At 46.7% G+C, this 26,250-nt stretch overlaps 1 protein-coding gene across 1 annotated transcript in view; it reads left to right on the top strand.

Annotated features, from left to right (window-relative positions):
* Nucleotides 1-930: 930 nt before the first annotated feature.
* The window catches only part of LETM2 (leucine zipper and EF-hand containing transmembrane protein 2), a 43,767-nt gene continuing 18,447 nt past the window's right edge, over nt 931-26,250 (top strand). Inside the window, exons 1-8 of the mRNA XM_040414764.1 lie at nt 931-1,064; nt 11,256-11,317; nt 12,973-13,342; nt 13,787-13,930; nt 14,797-14,937; nt 23,972-24,175; nt 25,560-25,679; nt 25,767-25,883. Of these exons, the coding sequence (XP_040270698.1) occupies nt 11,271-11,317; nt 12,973-13,342; nt 13,787-13,930; nt 14,797-14,937; nt 23,972-24,175; nt 25,560-25,679; nt 25,767-25,883 (1,143 nt within the window). The 5' untranslated portion in view covers nt 931-1,064; nt 11,256-11,270. The remainder of the gene's footprint in view (nt 1,065-11,255; nt 11,318-12,972; nt 13,343-13,786; nt 13,931-14,796; nt 14,938-23,971; nt 24,176-25,559; nt 25,680-25,766; nt 25,884-26,250) is intronic.

Here is a 26,250-nt window from a genome sequence, read left to right on the forward strand (position 1 = left end):
TTATGTTATTAGAAGTCATTTCCCTATCCACATTTGTTTGCAGGGCAACTGTCCTGCTCTTACCCCGATGTTGCTTCCTTTTGCAGCCCTCTAGCCCTTACTATGACTATTTTACAGCCATTTTAGTGCCCCAAAGTTCGGGTCCCCATTGACTTCAATGGGGTTCAGGTTCGGGTTACAGTTCGGGTTCGGGACCCGAACTTGACCCAAACTCAAACCCGAAGTTCAGCCAATCCCAAACATCCACAGGTCCGCTCATCCCTAGTGGTATTATTTGTGGACTGTATGGGTATATACTTTTCTATGATATGAGCTTGCTTTCCAGTAACCAGTGGCAGGATATCCACACAAATTTCCTTTCCAGAATTCAGATCAACCATGGTCCAGCCAGACGCCCCAGGTTTTTTTTTTTTTTTTTTTTTAGATTTTTTTTGCTGTAACCCCTCCTCCCCCCAAAAAAGAAAAGAAAACAAAAATTATATATATATAAAAACATGTATAAAGTGTTTACTATGCTTTACATATTGGGGTTTGAATCATCCATACATTAGTGTGGCATCATTCTATTCATTATTATTATTATTATTATTATTAATAATAATAATGTTATATTAATACATTACAGTTTTAACCCTGTGATTACACGTCCTTAACCCATAATTGGAGCTGATAATACATTGGAAGTCCATTTTACCAGCAATTTCCTATACACAGTAGCGCTGCCCTTTCTGAGCATGCGCAGATCAGACACCGAAGCTGCTTCTATTAAGGGCAAGAGAGCTGACGTCCTGGGTTCAGACTATCGCCTAACTACTGACTGTGACCTGTACGCCCCGCCCCCGCTCATCAGCGATTGGTCCGCAAAAGAGGTTGTGGAGGCGCTGCGCGCGTTCCTATTGGCTGAGACGCGTCTGCCGGTGGCCTGGTTGTTGATGACTGTGGCCCGGTCGTGTAGGAGGTGAAGGGGGAGACCGGGGAAGTGCAGTCAGGAGACACCGGGGACTGCAAGGGAAGACGTAACCGGAGGAAGGTTCGTCCGGGGCATGGAGTACAGACCTGGTGAGGTAGGTACAGCATAATGGTGATCTTGTAGATGTTACCAGGTCGTCTTTTTTTTTTTTTTTTATTAAGGGGTTGCTTACAGGTCTCAGAAGGTGACGTCACTGGGGGGTGCTGGTGATGTCACTGGGGGTGCTGGTGATGTCACTGGGGGTGCTGGTAACATGACCTCTCAACTTTTTGGATGGTCAAAGAGTTACACTTATGGTTCATTGTGTGAAAGACCCATTTTTCCTGCATATCCATACACTTCAATAGTTTTCTCTTACGAAATAGTGCAAAAATATTCTGAATATAGAAATTTCTAAAATCCCAAATGCATTAAATAACGAAATAATATAAAAGACGGGCTCTAATACACAGAGAGGAACCAGAGAAACACTTTCTGGGTCAATAGTGTGAATGTAATAATGCAAATCTATATCTCAGATCAAAAAGAGGGACATTTAAAGAGCGACTTGGGTCAAAAAGAGGGGGAAGGTCTGGTGGCGACGCTGGTGATGTCACTGGGGGATGGGGCACGCTGGTGATGACGCTGGTGACGTCACTGGGGGATGGGGGACGCTGGTGACGTCACTGGGGGATGGGGCACGCTGGTGACGCCGCTGGGGGACGCTGGTGACGTCACTGGGGGATGGGGCACGCTGGTGACGCCGCTGGGGGACGCTGGCGACGTCGCTGGGGGACGCTGGTGACGTCGATGGGGGATGGGGGAGGTCCGGTGACGTCGATGGGGGAGGCTGGTGGTGTTGCTGGGGAATGCTGGTTACGTCCCTGGGGGATGGGGGACGCTGGTGACGTCTCTGTGGGACGCTGGTTACGTCCCTGGGGGATGGGGGACGCTGGTGACGTCTCTGGGGGATGCTGGTGGTGTTGCTGGGGGACGCTGGTGACGTCACTGAAGATGCTGGTGGCATCACTAGGGTGTGGAGGTTAGGGCAACCACCAACAGGACCAGGGGCGGACTGACCGGTCGGGCACTTCGGGCATGGTCCGAGGGCCCGGGCGGGATGGGGGCCGCCGCAGAATAACATTATGTGTTAATGTTATCCCCCAGGGCTCCATTTGCGACTAGAGCCGCGCCGCAGCTCTGAATACAGCGGCGGGCACAGACAGAAGCTGAACTATCACTTCTTATCAGCAGCACAGTGGAGGAGTCTCTCCCTCCCCCTGTGCTGCTGCCGGGCCAATAAGAAGGGGGACAGGGGGAGGGGCTGTGGCCACTGCCGCCACCAATGAAGATAACTGAGCTGTTAATACAAATACAGAGGCGGGTGCCGGAATCAAATAGCGACACCCGACCGCTATGACAGGGAGCTGCACCTGAGGGGTTAACTGCCGCTGATCGCAGCTCCCTGTCATAGAGGTCGGGTGCCGCTATTTGTATCCGGCACCCGCCTCCTGTATTTGTATTAACAGCTGTTATCTTCATTGGTGGCGCAGTGCGCCCCCCCCCCAGTATAATAAACATTGAGTGCGGCGCCCCCCCCCCCCCCTGTATACACTGCGTGCAGAATTATTAGGCGAATGAGTATTTTGACCACATCATCCTCTTTATGCATGTTGTCTTACTCCAAGCTGTATAGGCTCGAAAGCCTACTACCAATTAAGCATATTAGGTGATGTGCATCTCTGTAATGAGAAGGGGTGTGGTCTAATGACATCAGCACCCTATATTAGGTGTGCATAATTATTAGGTAACTTCCTTTCCTTTGGCAAAATGGGTCAAAAGAAGGACTTGACAGGCTCAGAAAAGTCCAAAAATAGTGAGATATCTTGCAGAGGATGCAGCACTCTTAAAATTGCAAGCTTCTGAAGCGTGATCATCGAACAATCAAGCGTTTCATTCAAAATAGTCAACAGGGTCGCAAGAAGCGTGTGGAAAAACCAAGGCGCAAAATAACTGTCCATGAACTGAGAAAAGTCAAGCGTGCAGCTGCCAAGATGCCACTTGCCACCAGTTTGGCCATATTTAAGAGCTGCAACATCACTGGAGTGCCCAAAAGCACAAGGTGTGCAATACTCAGAGACATGGCCAAGGTAAGAAAGGCTGAAAGACGATCACCACTGAACAAGACACACAAGCTGAAACGTCAAGACTGATTTTTCTAAGGTTTTATGGACTGATGAAATGAGAGTGAGTCTTGATGGGCCAGATGGATGGGCCCGTGTCTGGATTGGTAAAGGGCAGAGAGCTCCAGTCCGACTCAGACGCCAGCAAGTTGGAGGTGGAGTACTGGTTTGGGCTGGTATCATCAAAGATGAGCTTGTGGGGCCTTTTCGGGTTGAGGATGGAGTCAAGCTCAACTCCCAGTCCTACTGCCAGTTTCTGGAAGACACCTTCTTCAAGTGCAGTCGGTATCAGGAAGAAGTCTGCATCCTTCAAGTACAAATGATTTTCCAACGCATCATCACGACGGCCATACAAGGAGATTGACCCCTGACCTCTGTAGGGGCAGGAACAGAGAAAGGTAAATACCCTCCTCCCACCACCAAACACCAGTGTTTCCTTTCCCTACAGAGGACAGGGCAGAGAAAGGTCTCCCGGTATGCAGGGAGATGAAGCTAGGAAATGGAACCTGTTATTTTTTATTTTCCGTTACCTTTGGAAAAACGCCGGCATCCAGCATGGCGTCCCCCTGCCCTCCCGCGGTCCATAGTACTAACGCTGGCAGGGGGTTCAGGGCCTATCTCGTCCTGGTTATTCCGGGGCCTGTCCCTGGCGCAGACTCCCTCCTAGCCTACTCGGGCGATAGCTGGGTGCGCGCCGGCGCATGGAGCGCATGTTTATGAAGTCGCGGCCGGCGACCCGGAAGTGACGTCGCGGCGGCAGCGTGGAAGCCCAGTTTAAAACCGAGGCATGAACGCTGGTTACCGCCGTGTCAAAACGCTCCCAGGATCGGTCCCCACTGGTGCGGAACCCTTGCCTGCAAGAGAGGACGATGTCTGCATCTGAGCGATCCCCCTAGAGCTGAGCCACCGGCGCTGCTACCAACTGTGAGTCCCCTTCGGGGGTATTGTTGTGCAGGACAGGGAGTCTGTTGATCCCCTCTCCTGCTGTAATAGGGGAAGGGGAAAAAAAAGAGAGAGAGAAAGTTATTTCCAGGGGCAGCTAGCTCGCTTCTGCTGACCCCCTCTTGCTCTCTCTCTCTCTCCTCTAGTTGCCACCAGGGCAAATTCAAAGGGTGGAAACATTCTGTTCCCTAAACCCCAGGGGACAGACCTCATGCCTTAGACGCCTTCGCCATTCGTTGGCCATTGGAATCATGTGCTATGCCTTCCCTCCACTTCCTCTAATTCCGAAGGTGGTACAAAAAAATTCTCCAAGACAAGGCCACGGTGATTGTGATCGCTCCCCTATGGCCAAAGAGAAGCTGGTTCTATCCCTCCAAAAAATTTTCCCTACAAGATCCATGGCTCCTTCCTGTGCGGGGGGATCTACTCCAGCAGGGTCCAGTTCTACACCAAACCCGCAGTTTCTGAAATTGGCGGCTTGGATCCTGAGTCCCAAACCCTGAAGCTTCAGGGCCTGTCAGACGAAGTTATTGCTACCTTGAAAGCCTCCAGAAAGAAGGTAACGTCAGCAATTTACCTTAAGATCTGGAAACGTTTTTGTTCCTGGAGTGGGGACGAATCGCCACATTTGCGTAAACCCAACATCCAAAGAATACTGGATTTCTACAGCAAGGTCTGGACCTGGGACTTAGACCCTCTACCTTGAAGGTCCAAATCTCAGCCCTAGGTTGTTTCTTTGACCAAGATATAGCCGGCCATCGTTGGATCAAAAGATTCATTAAGGCAGCGACGAGGCTCCGCCCAACGATCACCGCCCGTGTCCCTTCCTGGGATCTGAACGTCGTTCTTACAGGCCTTACTTTACCACCCTTTGAACCCATGTCTGACTGTCCAATAAAATTATGGTCCTTGTAAACGGCCTTCTTAATTGCGATAACTTCGGCCCGCAGAGTAGGGGAATTACAAGCCCTATCAATCAGGGAACCCTACCTCCGTATTCTAGATGATAGAATTATTCTCCGTCTGGATGCTGGATTTCTCCCCAAAGTCGTATCCAATTTTCATCGGAGCCAGGAAGTTACCCTACCTTCTTTTTGCCAGCACCCCTCTAATGACAAAGAATTGGCGTTTCACTCTCTGGACGTTAGACGGGCAGTCCTAAACTATATCACGGTGACGGGGAAGTTTAGGAAATCTGACAATCTACTAGTCCTGTTTGGAGAAGATTTAAGGGCCAAAAAGCCTCCCGGTCCTCTATAGCTGGATGGCTCAAAGAAGGCCATTAGTCTTTGTTACCAAATACAAAACCTTACATGTCCAGTCCAACATTAGGGCCCATTCCACTCGGGCCATGTCTTCCTCTCAGGCGGAGAGAGCTGGGGCTTCTCTGGAGGAAATCTGTCGTGCTGCCACTTGGTCCAGCATTCATACATTTATAAAACACTATCGCCTGGATCTTTCCAGATCTTCTGATCTGTCCTTCGGGCGGAAAGTCCTCCAGGCTGTAGCCCCCCCTTAACTGATATATTTTTTATATCTCCTTGTATGCCGTCGTGATGATGCTATGGAAAAACCGGAATTAGTCTTACCGGTAATTCTGTTTCCATGAGATCATCACGACGGCACGTTATTCCCTCCCTATGATTTAAATCGTTTTTGACCTAGTAGGTCTCTAGAAGGTATGAAGTAATACCTTTTTTTCACTATTTTTCACCACCGGGTTGCTCTGTGTGATTTTGGAAACACTGGTGTTGGTGGTGGGAGGAGGGTATTTATCCTTTCTCTGTTCCTGCCCCTACAGAGGTCAGGGGTCAATCTCCTTGTATGCCGTCGTGATGATCTCATGGAAACAGAATTACCGGTAAGACTAATTCCGGTTTTTCATGCAGGACAATGCTCCATCACACGCGTCCAAGTACTCCACAGCGTGGCTGGCAAGAAAGGGTATAAAGAAGAAAATCTAATGACATGGCCTCCTTGTTCACCTGATCTGAACCCCATTGAGAACCTGTGGTCCATCATCAATGTGAGATTTACAAGGAGGGAAAACAGTACACCTCTCTGAACAGTGTCTGGAGGCTGTGGTTGCTGCTGCACACACAGTGATGGTGAACAGATCAAAACACTGACAGAATCCATGGATGGCAGGCTTTTGAGTGTCCTTGCAAAGAAAGGTGGCTATATTGGTCACTGATTTGTTTTTGAATGTCAGAAATGTATATTTGTGAATGTTGAGATGTTATATTGGTTTCACTGGTAAAAATAAATAATTGAAATGGGTATATATTTGTTTTTTGTTAAGTTGCCTAATAATTATGCACAGTAATAGTCACCTGCACACACAGATATCCCCCTAAAATAGCTAAAACTAAAAACAAACTAAAAACTACTTCCAAAAATATTCAGCTTTGATATTAATGAGTTTTTTGGGTTCATTGAGAACATGGTTGTTGTTCAATAATAAAATTAATCCTCAAAAATACAACTTGCCTAATAATTCTGCACTCCCTGTAATAAACATTGGGGGCTCAGTGGGAAGTGCCAATGAGGGTTAAAATAAATAAATAAAAATTAACTCACCTCCTCCAATTGATCGCGCAGCTGTCAGTCTCCTGTTCTTTCTTCAGGACCTGTGGTGACGTCACTGAGCTCATCACATGGTCCATTACCATGGTGATGTATCATGTGATGAGCACAGTGATGTCACCACAGGTCCTTTGACAGGCTGCTACGCAATCAATTGGAGGAGGTGAGTTAATTTTTATTTTTTTATTTTAACCCTCATTGGCACTGCCCACTGCGCCACCAATGTTTATTATACGGGGGGGGGGGGGGGGGCGCCGCACTCAATGTTTATTATACTGGGGGGTGGGGTGGGGGCGCCGCACTCAATGTTTATTATACTGGGGGGGGGCGCCCGCACTCAATGTTTATTATACTGGGGGGGGGGGCGCCGCACTCAATGTTTATTATAGGGGGGGGGGGGGGGCGCCGCACTCAATGTTTATTATACTGGGGGGGGGGCGCCGCACTCAATGTTTATTATACTGGGGGGGGGGGCGCCGCACTCAATGTTTATTATACTGGGGGGGCGCCGCACTCAATGTTTATTATACTGGGGGGGGGGGGGGCGCCGCACTCAATGTTTATTATACTGGGGGGGGGCCGCACTCAATGTTTATTATACTGGGGCGGGGGGCGCGGCACTCAATGTTTATTATACTGGGGGGGCGCCGCACTCAATGTTTATTATACTGGGGGGGGCGCCGCACTCAATGTTTTTATTTATTTTTTTTAACCCTCATTGGCACTGCCCACCAATGTTTATTATACTGGGGTGTATATAATGTTTATTATATTGACCTTCTACTATGCATTCTGCATTAAAGAATGCTATTATTTTCCCTTATAACCATGTTGTTATAAGGGAAAGTAATACAGTGAATAGACTTTCATCCTAGCAACCATGTTATAAGGGAAAATAATACAGTGAATAGACTTTCATCCTAGCAACCATGCGTGAAAATCGCACGGTTCACCGGAAGGATGGATCCGGCATTCCGGTATTTTGAATGCCGGATACGGCACTAATACATTCCTATGGGGAAAAATGCCGGATCCGGCATTCAGGCAAATCTTCTGTTTTTTTTCGCCAGAGATAAAACCGTAGAATGCTGCAGTTTTATCTTTTGCCTGATCAGTCAAAAGACTGACCTGAGACATCTTTTCCGGTATAGAGCCCCTGTGACGGAACTCTATGCCGGAAATGAAAAACGCTAGTGTGAAAGTACCCTAAAATATTAAAGAGGACCTTTCATCTGTATAAACTATGTGAACTGAGTATGCTGCCATATAGAGCGGCGCCCGGGGATCTCACTGCACTTACTATTATCCCGGGCGCCGCCTCCGTTCTCCCGTTATAGGCTCCGGTTTTTTTCTCCCAGGCTGTGAGCTGTGCGCTGCGATGGCCAGCGCTGCAGCCTAGGAGAAGGAGACGCCCACAGGACAAGAGAAGACCCGCCTACTATAACTTAAGAAGCAAAGGTACCGGAGCCTATAACGGGAGAACGGAGTGGCGCCCGGGAATAATAGTAAGTGCAGTGAGATCCCCGGGCGCCGCTCTATATGGCAGCATACTCAGTTCACATAGTTTATACAGATGAAAGGTCCTCTTTAGGTTTAAATCCCCCCTTTCCCAATTTTACATATAAAATATATAAACAATAAATAAACATATTACATAGCGCTGTGTCCGAAAAGTCCAAACTATTAAATTATTAAAAAATATCTCCTATGCGGTGAGCATTCGCCATTTTTAGTCACCTTGTCACCCCAAAAAATAGGATAGGACTGTTCTATTATGGGCCGAACGTTTCATAAAATGCACGCAGCTTTTTTTGGTGTTTTTTTTCCCCCCGGTATTGAGTATCGCAATACTTTTTTTATGGTGACGAAAGCGAATCAAAACTTTGGTATCTAAACAACCCTAAGCCCAATCTGATCGGCGTAGCGTTGTCACGATACCAAAATTTTGATTCAGTTTTGATTTGGCGACTAAAATTTAATTTGGCTCCTAATTTTTTCAGTTCAGGAGCAATGGCTACTAGGTATTTTTTTTTAGTCTGGAGCACTGTGCCCAGCACCCCCGATTCGAATGTTATGCTGGCCTGGTAATGGCAGCGGGGCCCGGTGCAGTCACTGTATTCTATTACACCGGGCCCCGCTCACTGTAATACTAATATTCATATGTGAACAACTTGAAATCCTCTGCGATCCTCTCCCTCTCTGTACTCACAAACTCAGTAGCAGGCCGGGCGGCAGCGCAACTCACTGACGTCACGCGCCTGCTCCCCCACTTTATGAATGAAGCAGGTGGAGCAGGCGCGTGACGTCAGTGAGTTGCGCTGCCGCCCGGCCTGCTACTGAGTTTGTGAGTACAGAGAGGGAGAGGGAGAGGATCGCAGAGGATTTCAAGTTGTTCACATATGAATATTAGTATTACAGTGAGCGGGGCCCGGTGTAATAGAATACAGTGACTGCACCGGGCCCCGCTGCCATTACAACACCAGATGCCGGCCCCCAGACCCTGTATTGGGGGTCATTCACTCACAGCGACACTGTTATGGGGGGATCTGTGGATGACACATATATAGCATAAGGTGCTATATATGTGTCACCCACAGATCCCCCCCCCCCCCCCCACAACAGTGTCACCCACAGATCCCCCCCCCACAACAGTGCCACCCACAGAGCCCCCCCCCACAACAGTGCCACCCACAGAGCCCCCACAACAGTGCCACCCGCAGCGCCCCCACAACAGTGCCATCCGCAGAGCCCCCACAACAGTGCCATCCGCAGAGCCCCCACAACAGTGCCATCCGCAGAGCCCCCACAACAGTGCCATCCGCAGAGCCCCCACAACAGTGCCATCCGCAGAGCCCCCACAACAGTGCCATCCGCAGAGCCCCCACAACAGTGCCATCCGCAGAGCCCCCACAACAGTGCCATCCGCAGAGCCCCCACAACAGTGCCATCCGCAGAGCCCCCACAACAGTGCCATCCGCAGAGCCCCCACAACAGTGCCATCCGCAGAGCCCCCACAACAGTGCCATCCGCAGAGCCCCACAACAGTGCCATCGCAGAGCCCCCACAACAGTGCATCCGCAGAGCCCCCACAACAGTGCCATCCGCAGAGCCCCCACAACAGTGCCATCCGCAGAGCCCCCACAACAGTGCCATCCGCAGAGCCCCCACAACAGTGCCATCCGCAGAGCCCCCACAACAGTGCCATCCGCAGAGCCCCCACAACAGTGCCATTCGCAGAGCCCCCATAACAGTGCCATCCACAGAGCCCCCATAACAGTGCCCGCTACTTGTGGGCTGCGCGGGAATGAGTTCAGTCACTTCGGTGCGCAATCCCGTCCTGCAGCGCGTGATCCCGCAAGAACCGCCGCTGTAGGTCACGGGTCTCGCGGGATCACGCGCCGCAGGATGGGATTGCGCACCGAAGTGACTAAACTCATGCCCATGTAGCCCGCAAGTAGCGGATCAGTGGAACAAGTACAAGGTGGGTGGGGGGATGATCTGTGGGGTTGCCCAGACGGCTAGGCCCTTCACAGTAGTTATTAACCCCTTTCAGCAGTCCCCCATTCACTGAAGGTGAGACTGCTGAAAGGGATTAATAACTACTGTGAAGGGCCTCCCCCCCTTTCACAGTAGTTATGCCCAGATATGTGCCCCCTTCACAGTAGTTATGCCCAGATATGTGCCCCCTTCACAGTAGTTATGCCCAGATATGTGCCCCCTTCACAGTAGTTATGCCCAGATATGTGCCCCCTTCACAGTAGTTATGCCCACACTGCTTCTAACAGAGGCTCACTAATGGACGCTGAGATTAGATCACCCCATAGGAAAGCATTGAATCAATGCTTTCCTTTGGGGAAAAATCTGACCCTGGAGGTCATCACGCAGGGTGGGAGGACGTCCAGCGTCAGATACCGGACCAAAGGTCTGTTTTACTCCAGGAAGCGACTAGAGGCTGACTTATTGCTGGAAACAATGCAGTTTCTCTAGAACATTGCAGTTCGATTTGCAAAAGGGACACTGTACCCAGACCACGTCAATGAGCTGAAGGGGTCTGGGTGCCTTTTGTGTCGCTTTAACTTTGAAATCTTATTAAAGATTGTGTAGGGTGTGGCTGGAGGCGGGGCATGGAGGCGGGACAAGGGTGCGGCTTGCAGCAGAACATGGGTGGGGCCTGTAAGGGGGCCCTTGATTTATTTTGCCCGGGGGCCCTGAGGGTTCTCACTCCGCCCCTGAACAGGACATTTTCATTTGGCGCATTAGTCCCTTTTGATGTACTGTTTTTAGTGACCCCCTGACCTCGGGGTGCTGCTATCCTCAAAATGTACGGACGGTTTGCTTTCTGACTAGCTCATTCCTAGCATCCATCCTACATTCACTGGGTTTACAAGTGCATCTCACTGGAGATCAGCGACACCACATGGATCTGGCGGCTGCTTATCTCACCCAAAGCTCCTGCTGGCGTCACCATCGGCTGTTGTACGGGAGAAATATGCAGAAGTCTGGGAAAGCTGGGTGACTACCGGTGGGGGGTCTGTAGTGGTGACATAGTGGTGATCTCTCTCAGGCGGTAACGCTGTTTCTTTTTATCTCTACAGATCTGAAGTAAAGCGATGGCTTCGTACAGCGGCAGTGTCGTTCTGGCTTCTCTCAGATCCCGGTAAGACGTCACCACTCGCACAGATCCCTAGATGGTGACTGATCACAATGCAAAAGACGCTGCCATCTTGTATGACCGGGGGGAATCCAACTCATTCAGTCCAGGGCATGCTGCTCACAAAGGCCAACTTGTGCTCTCCACCTTGTCCCTCCTGACTATGGCCTGCTATCTCTTGGCTTCTCTGTTCCTCCAGCCCCTGCTGGCTGTGACATGCTCCCCTCACCCCCTATTCGGGCAATCTCCCTCTTCCTGCCATCTCTCTGTCTAGACCACACTACGTACTCTCTGACTACTTCAGCCCAGGACCTGTGGTGCGCAGTCCTAAAACTTCCCCAACCGTCTCCTGATCTTTGGTTCGACCTCCATCTTGTTGACGCACATCATCAAGACCAGGTGTGTCAAACTCGTGGCCCTCCAGTTGTTGCGAAACTACAACTTCCATCGTGCCAGGACAGCCTACAGCTTTCAGGGCATGGTGGGAGTTGTAGTTCTGAAACAGCTGCAGGGCTGCCATTTTGACATCCCTGTCCTAGACACTGTGGCAGGCTCTGCATGCAGGGGGAGTGCAGCTTCTCTGAGTGCTAGGTCCTTTCAGACAGAGGTAAGTGCTCCGTGCCTGTGCCGCGGACTGCAATGCAAGGGCACCAGCCTTGTGCACTCTGTGGTGCGGATGCGGACCCATTGACTTGAAGGTGTCTGCGATCTGAAAGATATGGCAAAAGATAGAACATTTCGTATCTTTTGGCTAAACGGAGGCACGGATCGGAAGCGCTCGGAAGAGGGAAAAATAAAAGTTATAGCTCTTGGAATGCGACAATGAAAACAAAACTCTTGGTCATAAAGGGGTAATAAAATTATACGTCCAGTTATAAACCAGCTTTTCATCAATGAATAGTGCATGTGAATATAAGAAACTTTGTAATATATACTATTAAAGAAAAAGGCTTCTATCTGCTTTTATCAGGCTGCTTTGTTTTTTCCTGCTGTTAATATTGACGTCTATGGGAGAAAGAAGAGGCTGCTGGATGAGAGTTGCACAAACTGCAGTTTCTTAGCTCTGCAGCACTTTTGACTCTACTATATCTAGTACGATAAGACTGTTCAGAGTCTTAGTAGCTGGCAGTAGCCTCCTCGCCCTCCTCCTCCTCTTTACATAGACTTTTGTATGTGAACCTAGAGATGGAGAGGGTGCTACAAGAGATACAAGGCTGGGTGAAGGGAAAGAGGAGGAAAGAAGCTCAGGGGGAAGCATTGTTCTTTAATAAGATATATTACAAAGTTTCTTATAGTCACTTCTGGAAACTTGTTTATAACTGGAGGTACACTTCAGTGTCCTTGTGAAAACCGTTTCTATACAAATTCTGATCACTTGAAGATACAGGCCTAAAGCCTGGGACTTCACTACTGATTGATTCTGACTTCAGCAAACTCATCCTATTCATGGAGACGTTGTGTACTGTAGACGAGTCAGTTTGGGATTAGATGGTGATATGGTGAAGTTCAAGGCTCTTATGAGAATTCTGTACTTCACAGATTTTGATGACCGGCGCTGGTTAATTTCAGTAGTGCAGCTTCATGCTTTGGGCCTGTAGCTTCAGCCACTCAATAGAAGTAAGGTCTGGTGTATTTTTACTGATGTGATCCATCATTTACAGGAGTTGCCGTCTTGTCCTTCAGAAGAACAGCTGTCCACTCTTCTCCACCTTATCCCATCACCAAAATGGGCACCTGCCCCCCATGGCGAGATGCGCGACTCATACAAATTTCATGTACCCAGCCATCAACAACCGGCATTTCCACACCTCAGTGTTACAGCTGCAGACCGTACCGCCATCGACGCCTCCCACCGAAGAGCCTGAGAAGTCACCTCAGGTGATCCCCAAGTCTCTAGGCCAGAGAGTGGTGGATGAGATCAAACACTTTTACCATGGGTTTCGTCTGCTCTGGATAGACACCAAAGTGGCTGCTCGCATGGTGTGGAGGCTGCTCCACGGCCAGATCCTCACCAGGAGGGAGAGAAGACGGGTAGGTTAATACGTGGTCTACAAAACCGCCCCAAATAACAATTCAAGCGATATCTTCAGCTATTTCTGCACAGTCTGACAATGGCAGCACTGATTGGATAGAGTCAGACTGTGCAGATACACCCCCCAACTGGTTACCTCCCCTCTGTACCCTTACTGCAGACTGCTAGTGATTCATTCATGACTTCTAGTAGAAATAATGGAGGAATGGTACAACATAAAGCCATGAGAATAGATGCTTCAGAATTGTTATTATATGGGGAATGCATGAAGCTATTGAAACAGGCGTGTCAGGAGCGGTGACAGGTCCTCTTTAAGATCTTGATTTCTAGATAGTTTTAATAATAATAATCTTTGCTAAATCTCCTTGTACTTTAGCAATGTCTAGAAACGCGTTGTCCACATCTTCTGACACTATGTGCCGGGTGTTTCTTGTGTCCTCCAGTTAATGCGGACATGCGCTGATCTGTTCCGGCTGGTTCCGTTCATGGTCTTTGTTATAGTCCCGTTCATGGAGTTTCTGCTGCCGGTATTTCTGAAGCTCTTCCCTGAGATGTTACCTTCCACCTTCGAAACGGAGTCGAAAAAGGTTGGTTGAAATGTTCCCAGCTTGTATAGGAGCTGAAGGTACTGTAGTAGTAGCGCTAGGGCTAATACACGGGGCGATGGTCGGGAAAGCATTTGGCTTACTCATGTGAGCTGCATTTACATGCAGCAGTCATCCCATCGGTACGGGGATGAATGATGGTTACTCCGATCATTCATCCCCATACAGTTTGTTTGTTGGCAGCACGTCTCTTTTTACATTGGGAGATGTGCTTCTGACAATTGGTGATTTTATGTGCCATATGAAATAGGTGATCACCTAATGAATGACCGTTTGTTGGGTGATCAGCAGCATATTTACACGGAGCAATTATGAAGAACAAGCTTTCAATTGTGATACTTGTCCCAATAATCTGCCTATGTAGGAGACGGTGGCGTATGCCGCTGTCTCTGAGAGTGCACGCATGTGGACGGTTGGGAAGGAATAGCTGTTATGGCCAGTCTGAGGGCTCATGCACACAAACTTATTTTTTGTCCGTTCAGTTTTTTTTGTTGTGGCTCGTATGCTTAACCATTCATTTCAATGGGGCCGCAAAAAAACGGAAATGACTTCATCCGTATGTCCGCAACTCCATTCTGCAAAAAAATAGAGCATATCCTATTCTTGTCCGTTTTGTGGACAAGGACAGGCATTGTTACAATGGATCTGCAAAAAACAGATGCAACATGGGCGTCGCACGTATGTAATATTTTTTTTTTTTGCGGATCCGTGTTTTGCAGACCGCAAACTACATACAGCTGTGTGCATGAGCCTTTAGGCTGGAGCTGCATCTTACCTATTGGATAATATCTGTACATTGTGAATGGTGATCTCATTGTGATCTCTCGGGGCTCGTGCACTTTTATCAGGAGGAGAAGATGAAAAAGAAGCTGGGAGCCAAATTGGAGATGGCCAAGTTTCTTCAGGAGACAATCTCGGAGATGGCCCGAAGGAACAAGGCAGAGACCGGAGGGGACAGACAGCAGCAGTTTTCTTCCTACGTCCAGCAGGTTTGTCATGCTTTGAGCAAAGCTGTAATTTACGGAGCTGGGCGGTCTTTAACCCCTTAAGGACGCATGACGTACCGGTACGGCATGTTTCCCGAGTCCTTAAGGACCCATGACGTACCGGTACGTCATGTGTTGTTCCGATCACTGCCGCCCGGCCGGCTGTGATCGGAACACGGTGCCTGCTCAAATCATTGAGCAGGCACCTAGGCTAAATGCGCGGGGGGGTCCCGTGACCCCCCCATGTCGGCGATCGCAACAAACCGCAGGTCAATTCAGACCTGCGGTTTGTTGCGATTTCTGCAGTTTCTGATCCCCGCGGTCCCTGACCGCGAGGATCAGAAACTTTATAGTGCCCAAAATCCCCCCCCCCTGCACCCCCGAGTGATTTTAGCCCGGTGGGGGGTGCAGGGGGAGGGTTGCGGGGGGAGGGATCCCGCCTGCCGCACCGCCCGCCTCCCCTTGAAAATTCATTGGTGTTCAGTGGGTATACCAGGGTGCCAGCACATTGCTGGCACCCTGGTATAAACGGCTGACATCGGCGATGCGATGTCAGCCGTTTAACCCTTTCCATACAGCGGTCCGTACGGACCGCTGTATGGAAAAAGTTAACAGCTCAGGGAGCTCCCTCCCTCTCCGATCGGGGGGCTGCTGTGCCTTTGCAGCCCCCCGATGGAGAGGGAGAGAGCTCCCAGACAGCCCCCCGCCATGCCCGTCCTCACCCTTCCCCGTCTGCGAAGTTGTGGCAGACGGGGAAGGTTCCCATGGCAACAGGACGCCGTCTCAGGCGTCCTGCTGTCCATGGTGCTGAACAGATCTGTGCTGAAAGCATAGATCTGTTAAGTGTAAGTAAAATACAGTGCAGTACAATATATATTGTACTGTACTGTATTATACAGACATCAGACCCACTGGATCTTCAAGAACCAAGTGGGTCTGGGTCAAAAAAAAAGTAAAAAAAAGTGAAAAAAATACTGATTAAAAATGAAAAAAATAAAATTCCCTACACGTTTGGTATCGCCGCGTCCGTAACGACCTGATCTATAAAACGGTCATGTTACTTTACCCGAACGGTGAACGCCATAAAAATAAAAAATAAAAAACTATGATGAAATTGAAATTTTGCCCACCTTACTTCCCAAAAAAAGGTAATAAAAGTGATCAGAAAAGTCGTATGTACGCCAAAATTGTAACAATCAAACCGTCATCTCATCCCGCAAAAAATGAGACCCTACTTAAGATAATCGCCCAAAAACTGAAAAAACTATGGCTCTTAGACTATTAAAACACTAAAACATCATTTTTTTTGTTTCAGAAATGAAACCATTGTGTAGAACTTACATAAATTAAAAAAAAGTATACATGTTAGGTATCGCCGCGTCCGTATCGCCCGGCTCTATAAAAATATCACATGATCTAACCCCTCAGATGACCACCGTAAAAAAATAAAAATAAAAACGGTGTAAAAAAAGCAATTTTTTGTCATCTTACGTCACAAAAAGTGTAATAGCAAGCGATCAAAAAGTCATGTGCACCTCAAAATAGTGCAAATCAAACCATCATCTCATCCCGCAAAAAATGAGACCCTACTTGAGATAATCGCCCAAAAACTGAAAAAACTATGGCTCTTAGACTATGGAGACACTAAAACTTTTTTTTTGTTTTAAAAATGAAATCATTGGGTAAAACTTACATAAATTAAAATAATTGTATACATATTAGGTATCGCCGTGTCCGTGACAACCTGCTCTATGAAATTACCACATGATCTAACCTGTCAGATGAATGTTGTAAATAACAAAAAAAAAAAACTGTGCCAAAAAGCTATTTCTTGTTACCTTGCCTCACAAAAAGTGTAATATAGAGCAACCAAAAATCATATGTACCCTAAACTAGTACCAACAAAACTGCCACCCTATCCCGTAGTTTCTAAAATGGGGTCACTTTTCTGGAGTTTCTACTCTAGGGGTGCATCAGGGGGGCTTCAAATGAGACATGGTGGCAAAAAAACAGTCCAGCAAAATCTGCCTTCCAAAAACCGTATGGCATTCCTTTCCTTCTGCGCCCTGCCGTGTGCCCGTACAGCGGTTTACGACCACATATGGGGTGTTTCTGTAAACTACAGAATCAGGGCCATAAATTTTGAGTTTTGTTTGGCTGTTAACCCTTGCTTTGTAACTGGAAAAAAAATATTAAAATGGAAAATCTGCCAAAAAAGTGAAATTTTGAAATTGTATCTCTATTTTCCATTAAATGTTGGGCAACACCTAAAGGGTTAACAAAGTTTGTAAAATCAGTTTTGAATACCTTAAGGGGTGTAGTTTCTTAGATGGGGTCACTTTTATGGAGTTTCTACTCTAGGGGTGCATCAGGGGGCTTCAAATGGGACATGGTGTCAAAAAAACCAGTCCAGCAAAATATGCCTTCCAAAAACCGTATGGCATTCCTTTCCTTCTGCGCCCTGCCGTGTGCCCGTACAGCGGTTTACGACCACATATGGGGTGTTTCTGTAAACTACAGAATCAGTGCCATAAATTTTGAGTTTTGTTTGGCTGTTAACCCTTGCTTTGTAACTGGAAAAAAAATATTAAAATGGAAAATCTGCCAAAAAAGTGAAATTTTGAAATTGTATCTCTATTTTCCATTAAATGTTGTGCAACACCTAAAGGGTTAACAAAGTTTGTAAAATCAGTTTTGAATACCTTGAGGGGTTTAGTTTCTTAGATGGGGTCACTTTTATGGAGTTTCTACTCTAGGGGTGCATCAGGGGGCTTCAAATGGGACATGGTGTCAAAAAACCAGTCCAGCAAAATCTGGCTTCCAAAAACCATACGGCGCACCTTTCCCTCTACGCCCTACTGTGTGCCCGTACAGTAGTTTACGGCCACATATGGGGTGTTTCTGTAAACGGCAGAGTCAGGGCAATAAAGATACAGTCTTGTTTGGCTGTTAACCCTTGCTTTGTTAGTCGAAAAAATGGGTTAAAATGGAAAATTAGGCAAAAAAATGAAAATCTCAAATTTCATCCCCATTTGCCAATAACTCTTGTGCAACACCTAAAGGGTTAACGAAGTTTGTAAAATCAGTTTTGAATACCTTGAGGGGTGTAGTTTATAGAATGGGGTCATTTTTGGGCGGTTTCTATTATGTAAGCCTCGCAAAGTGACTTCAGACCTATAGTGGTCCCTAAAAATTGGGTTTTTGTAAATTTCTGAAAAATTTCAAGATTTGCTTCTAAACTTCTAAGCCTTGTAACATCCCCAAAAAATAAAATATCATTCCCAAAATGCTACAAACATGAAGTAGACATGGGGAATGTAAAGTCATCACAATTTTTGGGGGTATTACTATGTATTACAGAAGTAGAGAAACTGAAATTTTTTGTAAATATGGTATTTTTTTATGCAAAAAAATTTACTTTTTTGACCCAATTTTAGCAGTGTCATGAAGTACAATATGTGACGAAAAAACAATCTCAGAACGGCCTGGGTAAGTCAAAGCGTTTTAAAGTTATCAGCACTTAAAGTGACACTGGTCAGATTTGCAAAAAATGGCCAAGTCCTTAAGGTGAAATAGGGCCGAGTCCTTAAGGGGTTAAAGATGGATCCCACTCGTCAGAGCAGTGGGCGCCACTGCCACTGGGTGCTTGCTGTTTTAAACCGCAGACACCCGGGGCTAATGTCATTTATCCCCTCAGATGCTGTGGTCAAATTTGACCACAGCATCTGGGAGCTGAAAAACCCAGGAGCGCGCTCTGCCAGGCTTGCAATGGCTCCCCCTAGCGGGGATCGGGGGAACCAGATACTGTGTGCAGCAGCCTCGGTCCTGCTGAATCCGAGGCTGCTGCAAAAATGTTCCTATGTCCTAGGGCTCCATAGGAACATGGTGAAATTCTCAGACTCCAGTGCTAATGCATTAGAGTCTAAGAGAGAAGCAATCTTATGATTGCATGTACACTCCTAAATGTTATTGATGAACTACGGATCGCCCCACAAAAAACAGCTCCTATTTTATTTTATTTTTTTAACTTTTTTTCAGTATTAAAAACTTGATGAAACTATACATACAGTGCTGCCCATAATTATTCATACCCCTGGCAAATTTTGACTTAGTTACTTTTATTCAACCAGCAAGTAATTTTTTTGACGGGAAATGACATAGGTGTCTCCCAAAAGATAATAAGACGATGTACAAGAGGCATTATTGTGGGAAAAAAACATTTCTCAGCTTTTATTTACATTTGAGCAAAAAATTATTCATACCCTTCTCAATGATCAGTAGAAAAGCCTTTATTGGCTATTACAGCAATCAAACGCTTCCTATAATTGCAGACCAGCTTTTTGCAGGTCTCCACAGGTATTTTTGCCCATTCATCTTTAGCAATGAGCTCCAAATCTTTCAGGTTGAAGGGTCTTCTTGCCATCACCCTGATCTTTAGCTCCCTCCACAGATTCTCAATTGGATTCAAGTCTGGACTCTGGCTGGGCCACTCCAAAACGTTCATGTTGTTGTCTGCTAACCATTTCTTCACCACTTTTGCTGTGTGTTTTGGGTCATTGTCATGCTGAAATGTCCACTGGTGCCCAAGGCCAAGTTTCTCTGCAGACTGCCGGATGTTGTCGTTGAGAATCCTCCTGTATTGCTTTTTTTTCATGGTGCCGTTTACTGTGATTAGGTTCCCTGGTCCATTGGCTGAAAAACACCCCCAAAGCATTAGGTTCCCACCACCATGTTTGACAGTGGGGATGGTGTTCTTTGGGTGGAAGGCTTCTCCTTTTTTATGCCAAATGAAGGAAACATCATTGTGACCAAACAATACATTTTTTGTTTCATCTGACCATAACACAGAAGACCAGAAGTCTTCTTCTTTGTCCAGATGAGCTTTTGTGTGCCTTATTACTTGCTGGTTGAATAAAAGTAACTTTAAGTCAAAATTTGCCAGGGGTATAAATAATTATGGGCAGCACTGTATATATGTGATATCGTTGTAATCCTACCGACCCAGAGAATGCAGGTAACAGGTCAGTTTTACCACATACGGAACACCATAAACACAAAAACCTAAAAACTGTGCCGAAATTGCGTTTATTTTTTTCCAATTCCATCCCATTTGGACTTCTTTTTCCAGCTTCCCACTACATTGTATGTAATAATAAATGGTGCCATTACAAAGTACAACTTGTCCTGCGAAAAATACTTCCTCATACAGCGATGTGAATAGAAAAATAGAAGAATAAGTTTTGGTCCTATAAAGGCAGGGAGTTGAAGAATGAAAACTCAAAAACAGAAAAATCCTCCAGGACGGGTCCCCTCTACTGACATATCTGGTTTAGTAATAGCTTGTATTCTCCATGAAATAAGAATGCCGCAGCATCTATTCTTATGACTCTGCCTTGATGTTTTCCTCTGTTATTTCTCCTGGGGAATAAATGGACGACATGTCTGAGGGGGGAGTCGGCAATGGTTTTGCAGACTTTGTAGGTAGCGACTCCTAACTGGTAACAGCAAGTTGTGAATTTATTCATACATTTCTAGAGGGGTAACGGAGGAACGGCACAGCACGGAGCTCTAAGCTGCAGAATTATTTCATGAGGGATACAATGATGTCTAAAATGTATATACGTCAGGAGTTCTTTGAGATATAAAAAAAAATTCTTCTTTTTTTGAAATAGCGCCACTTTTGCTTTGGGCTGTGTCTGGTATTGCAGCTTAATGCCATTAACCGCCTCCGGACCGCCTAACGCAGGATCGCGTTCCGGAGGCGGCAGCCCTGCGCAGAGTCACGCATATATGCGTCATCTCGCGAGACGCGAGATTTCCTGTGAACGCGCGCACAGGATCGGAAGGTAAGCGAGTGGATCTCCAGCCTGCCAGCGGCGATCGTTCGCTGGCAGGCTGGAGATGTGATTTTTTTTAACCCCCAACAGGTATATTAGACGCTGTTTTGATAACAGCGTCTAATATACCTGCTACCTGGTCCTCTGGTGGTCCCCTTTGTTTGGATCGACCACCAGAGGACACAGATAGCTCAGTAAAGTAGCACCAAACACCACTACACTACACTACACCCCCCCCCTGTCACTTATTAACCCCTTATGAACCCCTGATCACCCCATATAGACTCCCTGATCACCCCCCTGTCATTGATCACCCCCCCTGTCAGGCTGCATTCAGATGTCCGTATGATTTTTACGGATCCACTGATACATGGATCGGATCCGCAAAACACATACGGACATCTGAATGGAGCCTTACAGGGGGGTGATCACCCCATATAGACTCCCTGATCACCCCCCTGTCATTGATCACCCCCCTGTCATTGATCACCCCCCTGTAAGGCTGCATTCAGATGTCCGTATGATTTTTACGGATCCACTGATACATGGATCGGATCCGCAAAACACATACGGACATCTGAATGGAGCCTTATAGGGGGGTGATCAATGACAGGGGGGTGATCACCCCATATAGACTCCCTGATCACCCCCCCCTGTCATTGATCACCCCCCTGTCATTGATCACCCCCCCTGTAAGGCTCCATTCAGACATTTTTTTGGCCCAAGTTAGCGGAAATTATTATTTTTTTTCTTACAAAGTCTCAGATTCCACTAACTTGTGTCAAAAAATAAAATCTCACATGAACTCACCATACCCCTCACGGAATCCAAATGCGTAAAATTTTTTAGACATTTATATTCCAGACTTCTTCTCACGCTTTAGGGCCCCTAGAATGCCAGGGCAGTATAAATACCCCACATGTGACCCCATTTCGGAAAGAAGACACCCCAAGGTATTCCGTGAGGGGCATATTGAGTCCATGAAGATTGAAATTTTTGTCCCAAGTTAGCGGAAAGGGAGACTTTGTGAGAAAAAAAAAATATATATCAATTTCCGCTAACTTGTGTCAAAAAATAAATAAATTCTATGAACTCGCCATGCCCCTCATTGAATACCTTGGGGTGTCTTCTTTCCAAAATGGGGTCACATGTGGGGTATTTATACTGCCCTGGCATTCTAGGGGCCCTAAAGCGTGAGAAGAAGTCTGGGATCCAAATGTCTAAAAATGCCCTCATAAAATGAATGTGGGCCCCTTTGCGCATCTAGGTTGCAAAAAAGTGTCACATGTGGTATCGCCGTACTCAGGAGAAGTTGGGCAATGTGTTTTGGGGTGTCATTTTACATATACCCATGCTGGGTGAGAGAAATATCTTGGCAAAAGACAACTTTTCCCATTTTTTTTATACAAAGTTGGCATTTGACCAAGATATTTCTCTGACCCAGCATGGGTATATGTAAAATGACACCCCAAAACACATTGCCCAACTTCTCCTGAGTACGGCGATACCACATGTGTGACACTTTTTTGCAGCCTAGGTGGGCAAAGGGGCCCACATTCCAAAGAGCACCTTTCGGATTTCACAGGTCATTTACCTACTTACCACACATTAGGGCCCCTGGAAAATGCCAGGGCAGTATAACTACCCCACAAGTGACCCCATTTTGGAAAGAAGACACCCCAAGGTATTCCGTGAGGGGCATGGCGAGTTCCTAGAATTTTATATTTTTTGTCACAAGTTAGGGGAAAATGATGATTTTTTTTTTTTATTTTTTTTTTTTTTCCCTTACAAAGTCTCATATTCCACTAACTTGTGACAAAAAATAAAAACTTCCATGAACTCACTATGCCCATCACGAAATACCTTGGGGTGTCTTCTTTCCAAAATGGGGTCACTTGTGGGGTAGTTATACTGCCCTGGCATTCTAGGGGCCCAAATGTGTGGTAAGTAGTTTGAAATCAAAATGTGTAAAAAATGACCGGTGAAATCCGAAAGGTGCTCTTTGGAATGTGGGCCCCTTTGCCCACCTAGGCTGCAAAAAAGTGTCACACATGTGGTATCTCCGTACTCAGGAGAAGTTGGGGAATGTGTTTTGGGGTGTCATTTTACATATACCCATGCTGGGTGAGAGAAATATCTTGGCAAAAGACAACTTTTCCCATTTTTTTATACAAAGTTGGCATTTGACCAAGATATTTATCTCACCCAGCATGGGTATATGTAAAATGACACCCCAAAACACATTGCCCAACTTCTCCTGAGTACGGCGATACCACATGTGTGGCACTTTTTTGCAGCCTAGGTGGGCAAAGGGGCCCTCATTCCAAAGAGCACCTTTCGGATTTCACCGGTCATTTTTTACACATTTTGATTTCAAACTACTTACCACACATTTGGGCCCCTAGAATGCCAGGGCAGTATAACTACCCCACAAGTGACCCCATTTTGGAAAGAAGACACCCCAAGGTATTCGCTGATGGGCATAGTGAGTTCAAAGAAGTTTTTATTTTTTGTCACAAGTTAGTGGAATATGAGACTTTGTAAGGAAAAAAATAAAAAAATAAGCATTTTCCACTAACTTGTGACAAAAAATAAAAAGTTCTATGAACTCACTATGCCCATCAGCGAATACCTTAGGGTGTCTACTTTCCGAAATGGGGTCATTTGTGCGGTGTTTGTACTGTCTGGCCATTGTAGAACCTCAGGAAACATGACAGGTGCTCAGAAAGTCAGAGCTGCTTCAAAAAGCGGAAATTCACATTTTTGTACCATAGTTTGTAAACGCTATAACTTTTACCCAAACCATTTTTTTTTTTTACCCAAACATTTTTTTTTTTATCAAAGACATGTAGAACAATAAATTTTGAGAAAAATTTATATATGGATGTCGTTTTTTTTGCAAAATTTTACAACTGAAAGTGAAAAATGTCATTTTTTTGCAAAAAAATCGTTAAATTTCGATTAATAACAAAAAAGTAAAAATGTCAGCAGCAATGAAATACCACCAAATGAAAGCTCTATTAGTGAGAAGAAAAGGAGGTAAAATTCATTTGGGTGGTAAGTTGCATGACCGAGCAATGAACGGTGAAAGTGGTGTAGTGCAGAAGTGTAAAAAGTGGCCTGGTCTTTCAGGGTGTTTAAGCTAGGGGGGCTGAAGTGGTTAAAGTCAATTTTGCAATACCAGAGTTGTGTTGTTGCAGGTGCGAGTCACAGGCGAGCAGCCCACCACGCAAGAGATTGTGCGCTTCTCTAAGCTGTTTGAGGACGAGCTGACCCTGGAGCACCTGGAGAGGTCCCAGCTGGCGGCGCTGTGCCGACTGCTTGAACTGCCACCAATTGGCACCAATAACTTATTACGGTTCCAGCTGCTGATGACGCTTCGATCCATAAAGGCCGATGACGAGGTGAGTGTCCTCTGAACCTTACTATACCTACCAAGTGTCTTGTGAAGCCAGCTATCGGATCATTGATTTGCTACAAAGTCTTACATTGTTTGTTTGGTGCAGAACTGACAGGCGCATGAGCAGGTCTTCCCTTGTGTGGGCAGAGAATCCACTTCTGTTCTGGTTCTCTCTCGAATGATACCAGAAGTTAAAGCAGGACTGGCACATGTTCAGATCAGAAATGAAAGGAGTTGGCCCATCTCATACATTGGGGGCATATTGCTAGGATATGTCTGATAGGGACCTGCACCTATCCCTAAAACTGAGCCCTGCAAAGAGAAGGAGAGTGGACTATGCATGCGCGGCCACCCTCCATTCATATATATATGGGAGTGCTGAAAATAGCCAAGCAGCGCACTGGGCTATTTTTTGGAAGTCCCATAGAATTGAATAAGATGTGCACCATGCAAGAACGGCCACCACTCTATTCACTTCTATGTGGCTGACCGAAATAGCCAAGTCAGTGCTAGATAGAAATGAATAAAGGATGGCCGCACATGCGTAGTCCGCTTTCCTTCTCTTTGCAGGCTCCGTCTTAGAAATAGTTACGGGTCACAGATTTGGGGGCATAATCTAGCGATATGCCCTCAATGTATGAGATGACACAACCCCTTTAATTCTCTGCTCACAAGGGGAATGCACACGCATGTGCTGGCTCTCTTCTGCACCATGCAACGCAGCTAGTGCGAGCAATGTCGGCTTGAGCCCAGTAAATAGAGACTGGTAGAGACCCATGGAAGCATCAGCAGGGGTTTGGCAACATTTCATGGGGTTGGAAAACCCCTTTAAGTCTAACAACAAATATCTTTCTTTTTTTTTTTATGCAGTGATCTTGCATCACATTTTGTTCTCTTCTCCTTCAAATCTCCTGTTTTTAGTTCCTGCAAACCCATGAAGAGAATACCCTACTAAAAACCTGGCATCCTGAAAAACGTTTGTTTGTAGTACCAAACTTGTTAAGGGTGCGGCTTAAAGGGGTTGTCAAGGATTAGAGATAAACATGGGTGCTTTCCTCCAAAAATGGCACCACACTTGTCCACTGGAGCTGAACTGCAGTACCACACACAACCCGCGGACAGGTGTGACCCTGTTTCTGGAAGAAAGCAGCCATGTTTTTCCTAATCCTGGACAACCCCTAGGAAGTAGGAGCTGAACTTGCTTGCTGTACCATTGCAGCCGATACGGTTTTCTTGTGCAGCAACCTACCTCCTAGCCACTGGCAAATGCAGCCGAAAATGTGCCCTGGCCTATTGACTTTAGCAGAGGATCTGCACGAATTCTGGGACTCTTAGATGTAGTTTAGAAGAACATTCATTGGTTTTACAGATGTTTCTTTTCTCTTAAGATGATCTCAAAAGAAGGAGTGGGCAACCTGACTGTAGCCGAGCTTCAGGCCGCCAGCAGGACGCGAGGTATGAGGTCTCTGGGTCTCACAGAAGAACAGCTCCGAGATCAGATCACGCAGGTATTGACTTCTCTCTCACGTCCCCAGCAGTGGCGCAGTCCTGCACGCTGCATGGTACCACCATTAACATCTCCTGTTCTTTCCCAGTGGCTGGATCTCCATTTAACGGAGAAGGTTCCTCCGTCTCTCCTGCTGCTCTCCAGAGCCCTGTATCTGACTGATGTCAAGCCCAAGCCCATTCTGCCCGTGAAACAGACCGTGGAGGTGAGTTAGCCCCTCAACTTTGTCAGAAGGTCTTAACATTTAGTGGGAGTATAACAGCAGAAAACCAAGGCAAAACCACAAGGGAATACGTGCAGTTGTTTCACCAACAATTGTGCCCGTGTGATCTCGCAGGAAGGGCGACCATGACTGATTTACTGCTGCCACGCGACCTGCTGATCTCGGCACTTGGACTCCTTAAAGTGTAACTGTTTCAGTTTACATTTAACACAGTGTCAGGGTCTATTCACACGTCCGTAATTCTGGCTCCACGTCTGTTCTGCAATTTTGCGGGACGGGTGCGGACCCATTCATTTCAATGGGGCCGCAAAAGTAGGGGGCCGTAGTTCCGTTCCACGGCTCCACCAAA

This window comes from Bufo bufo, chromosome 1 (genome assembly GCF_905171765.1).
Source record: "Bufo bufo chromosome 1, aBufBuf1.1, whole genome shotgun sequence".
Lineage (NCBI taxonomy): Eukaryota > Metazoa > Chordata > Amphibia > Anura > Bufonidae > Bufo > Bufo bufo.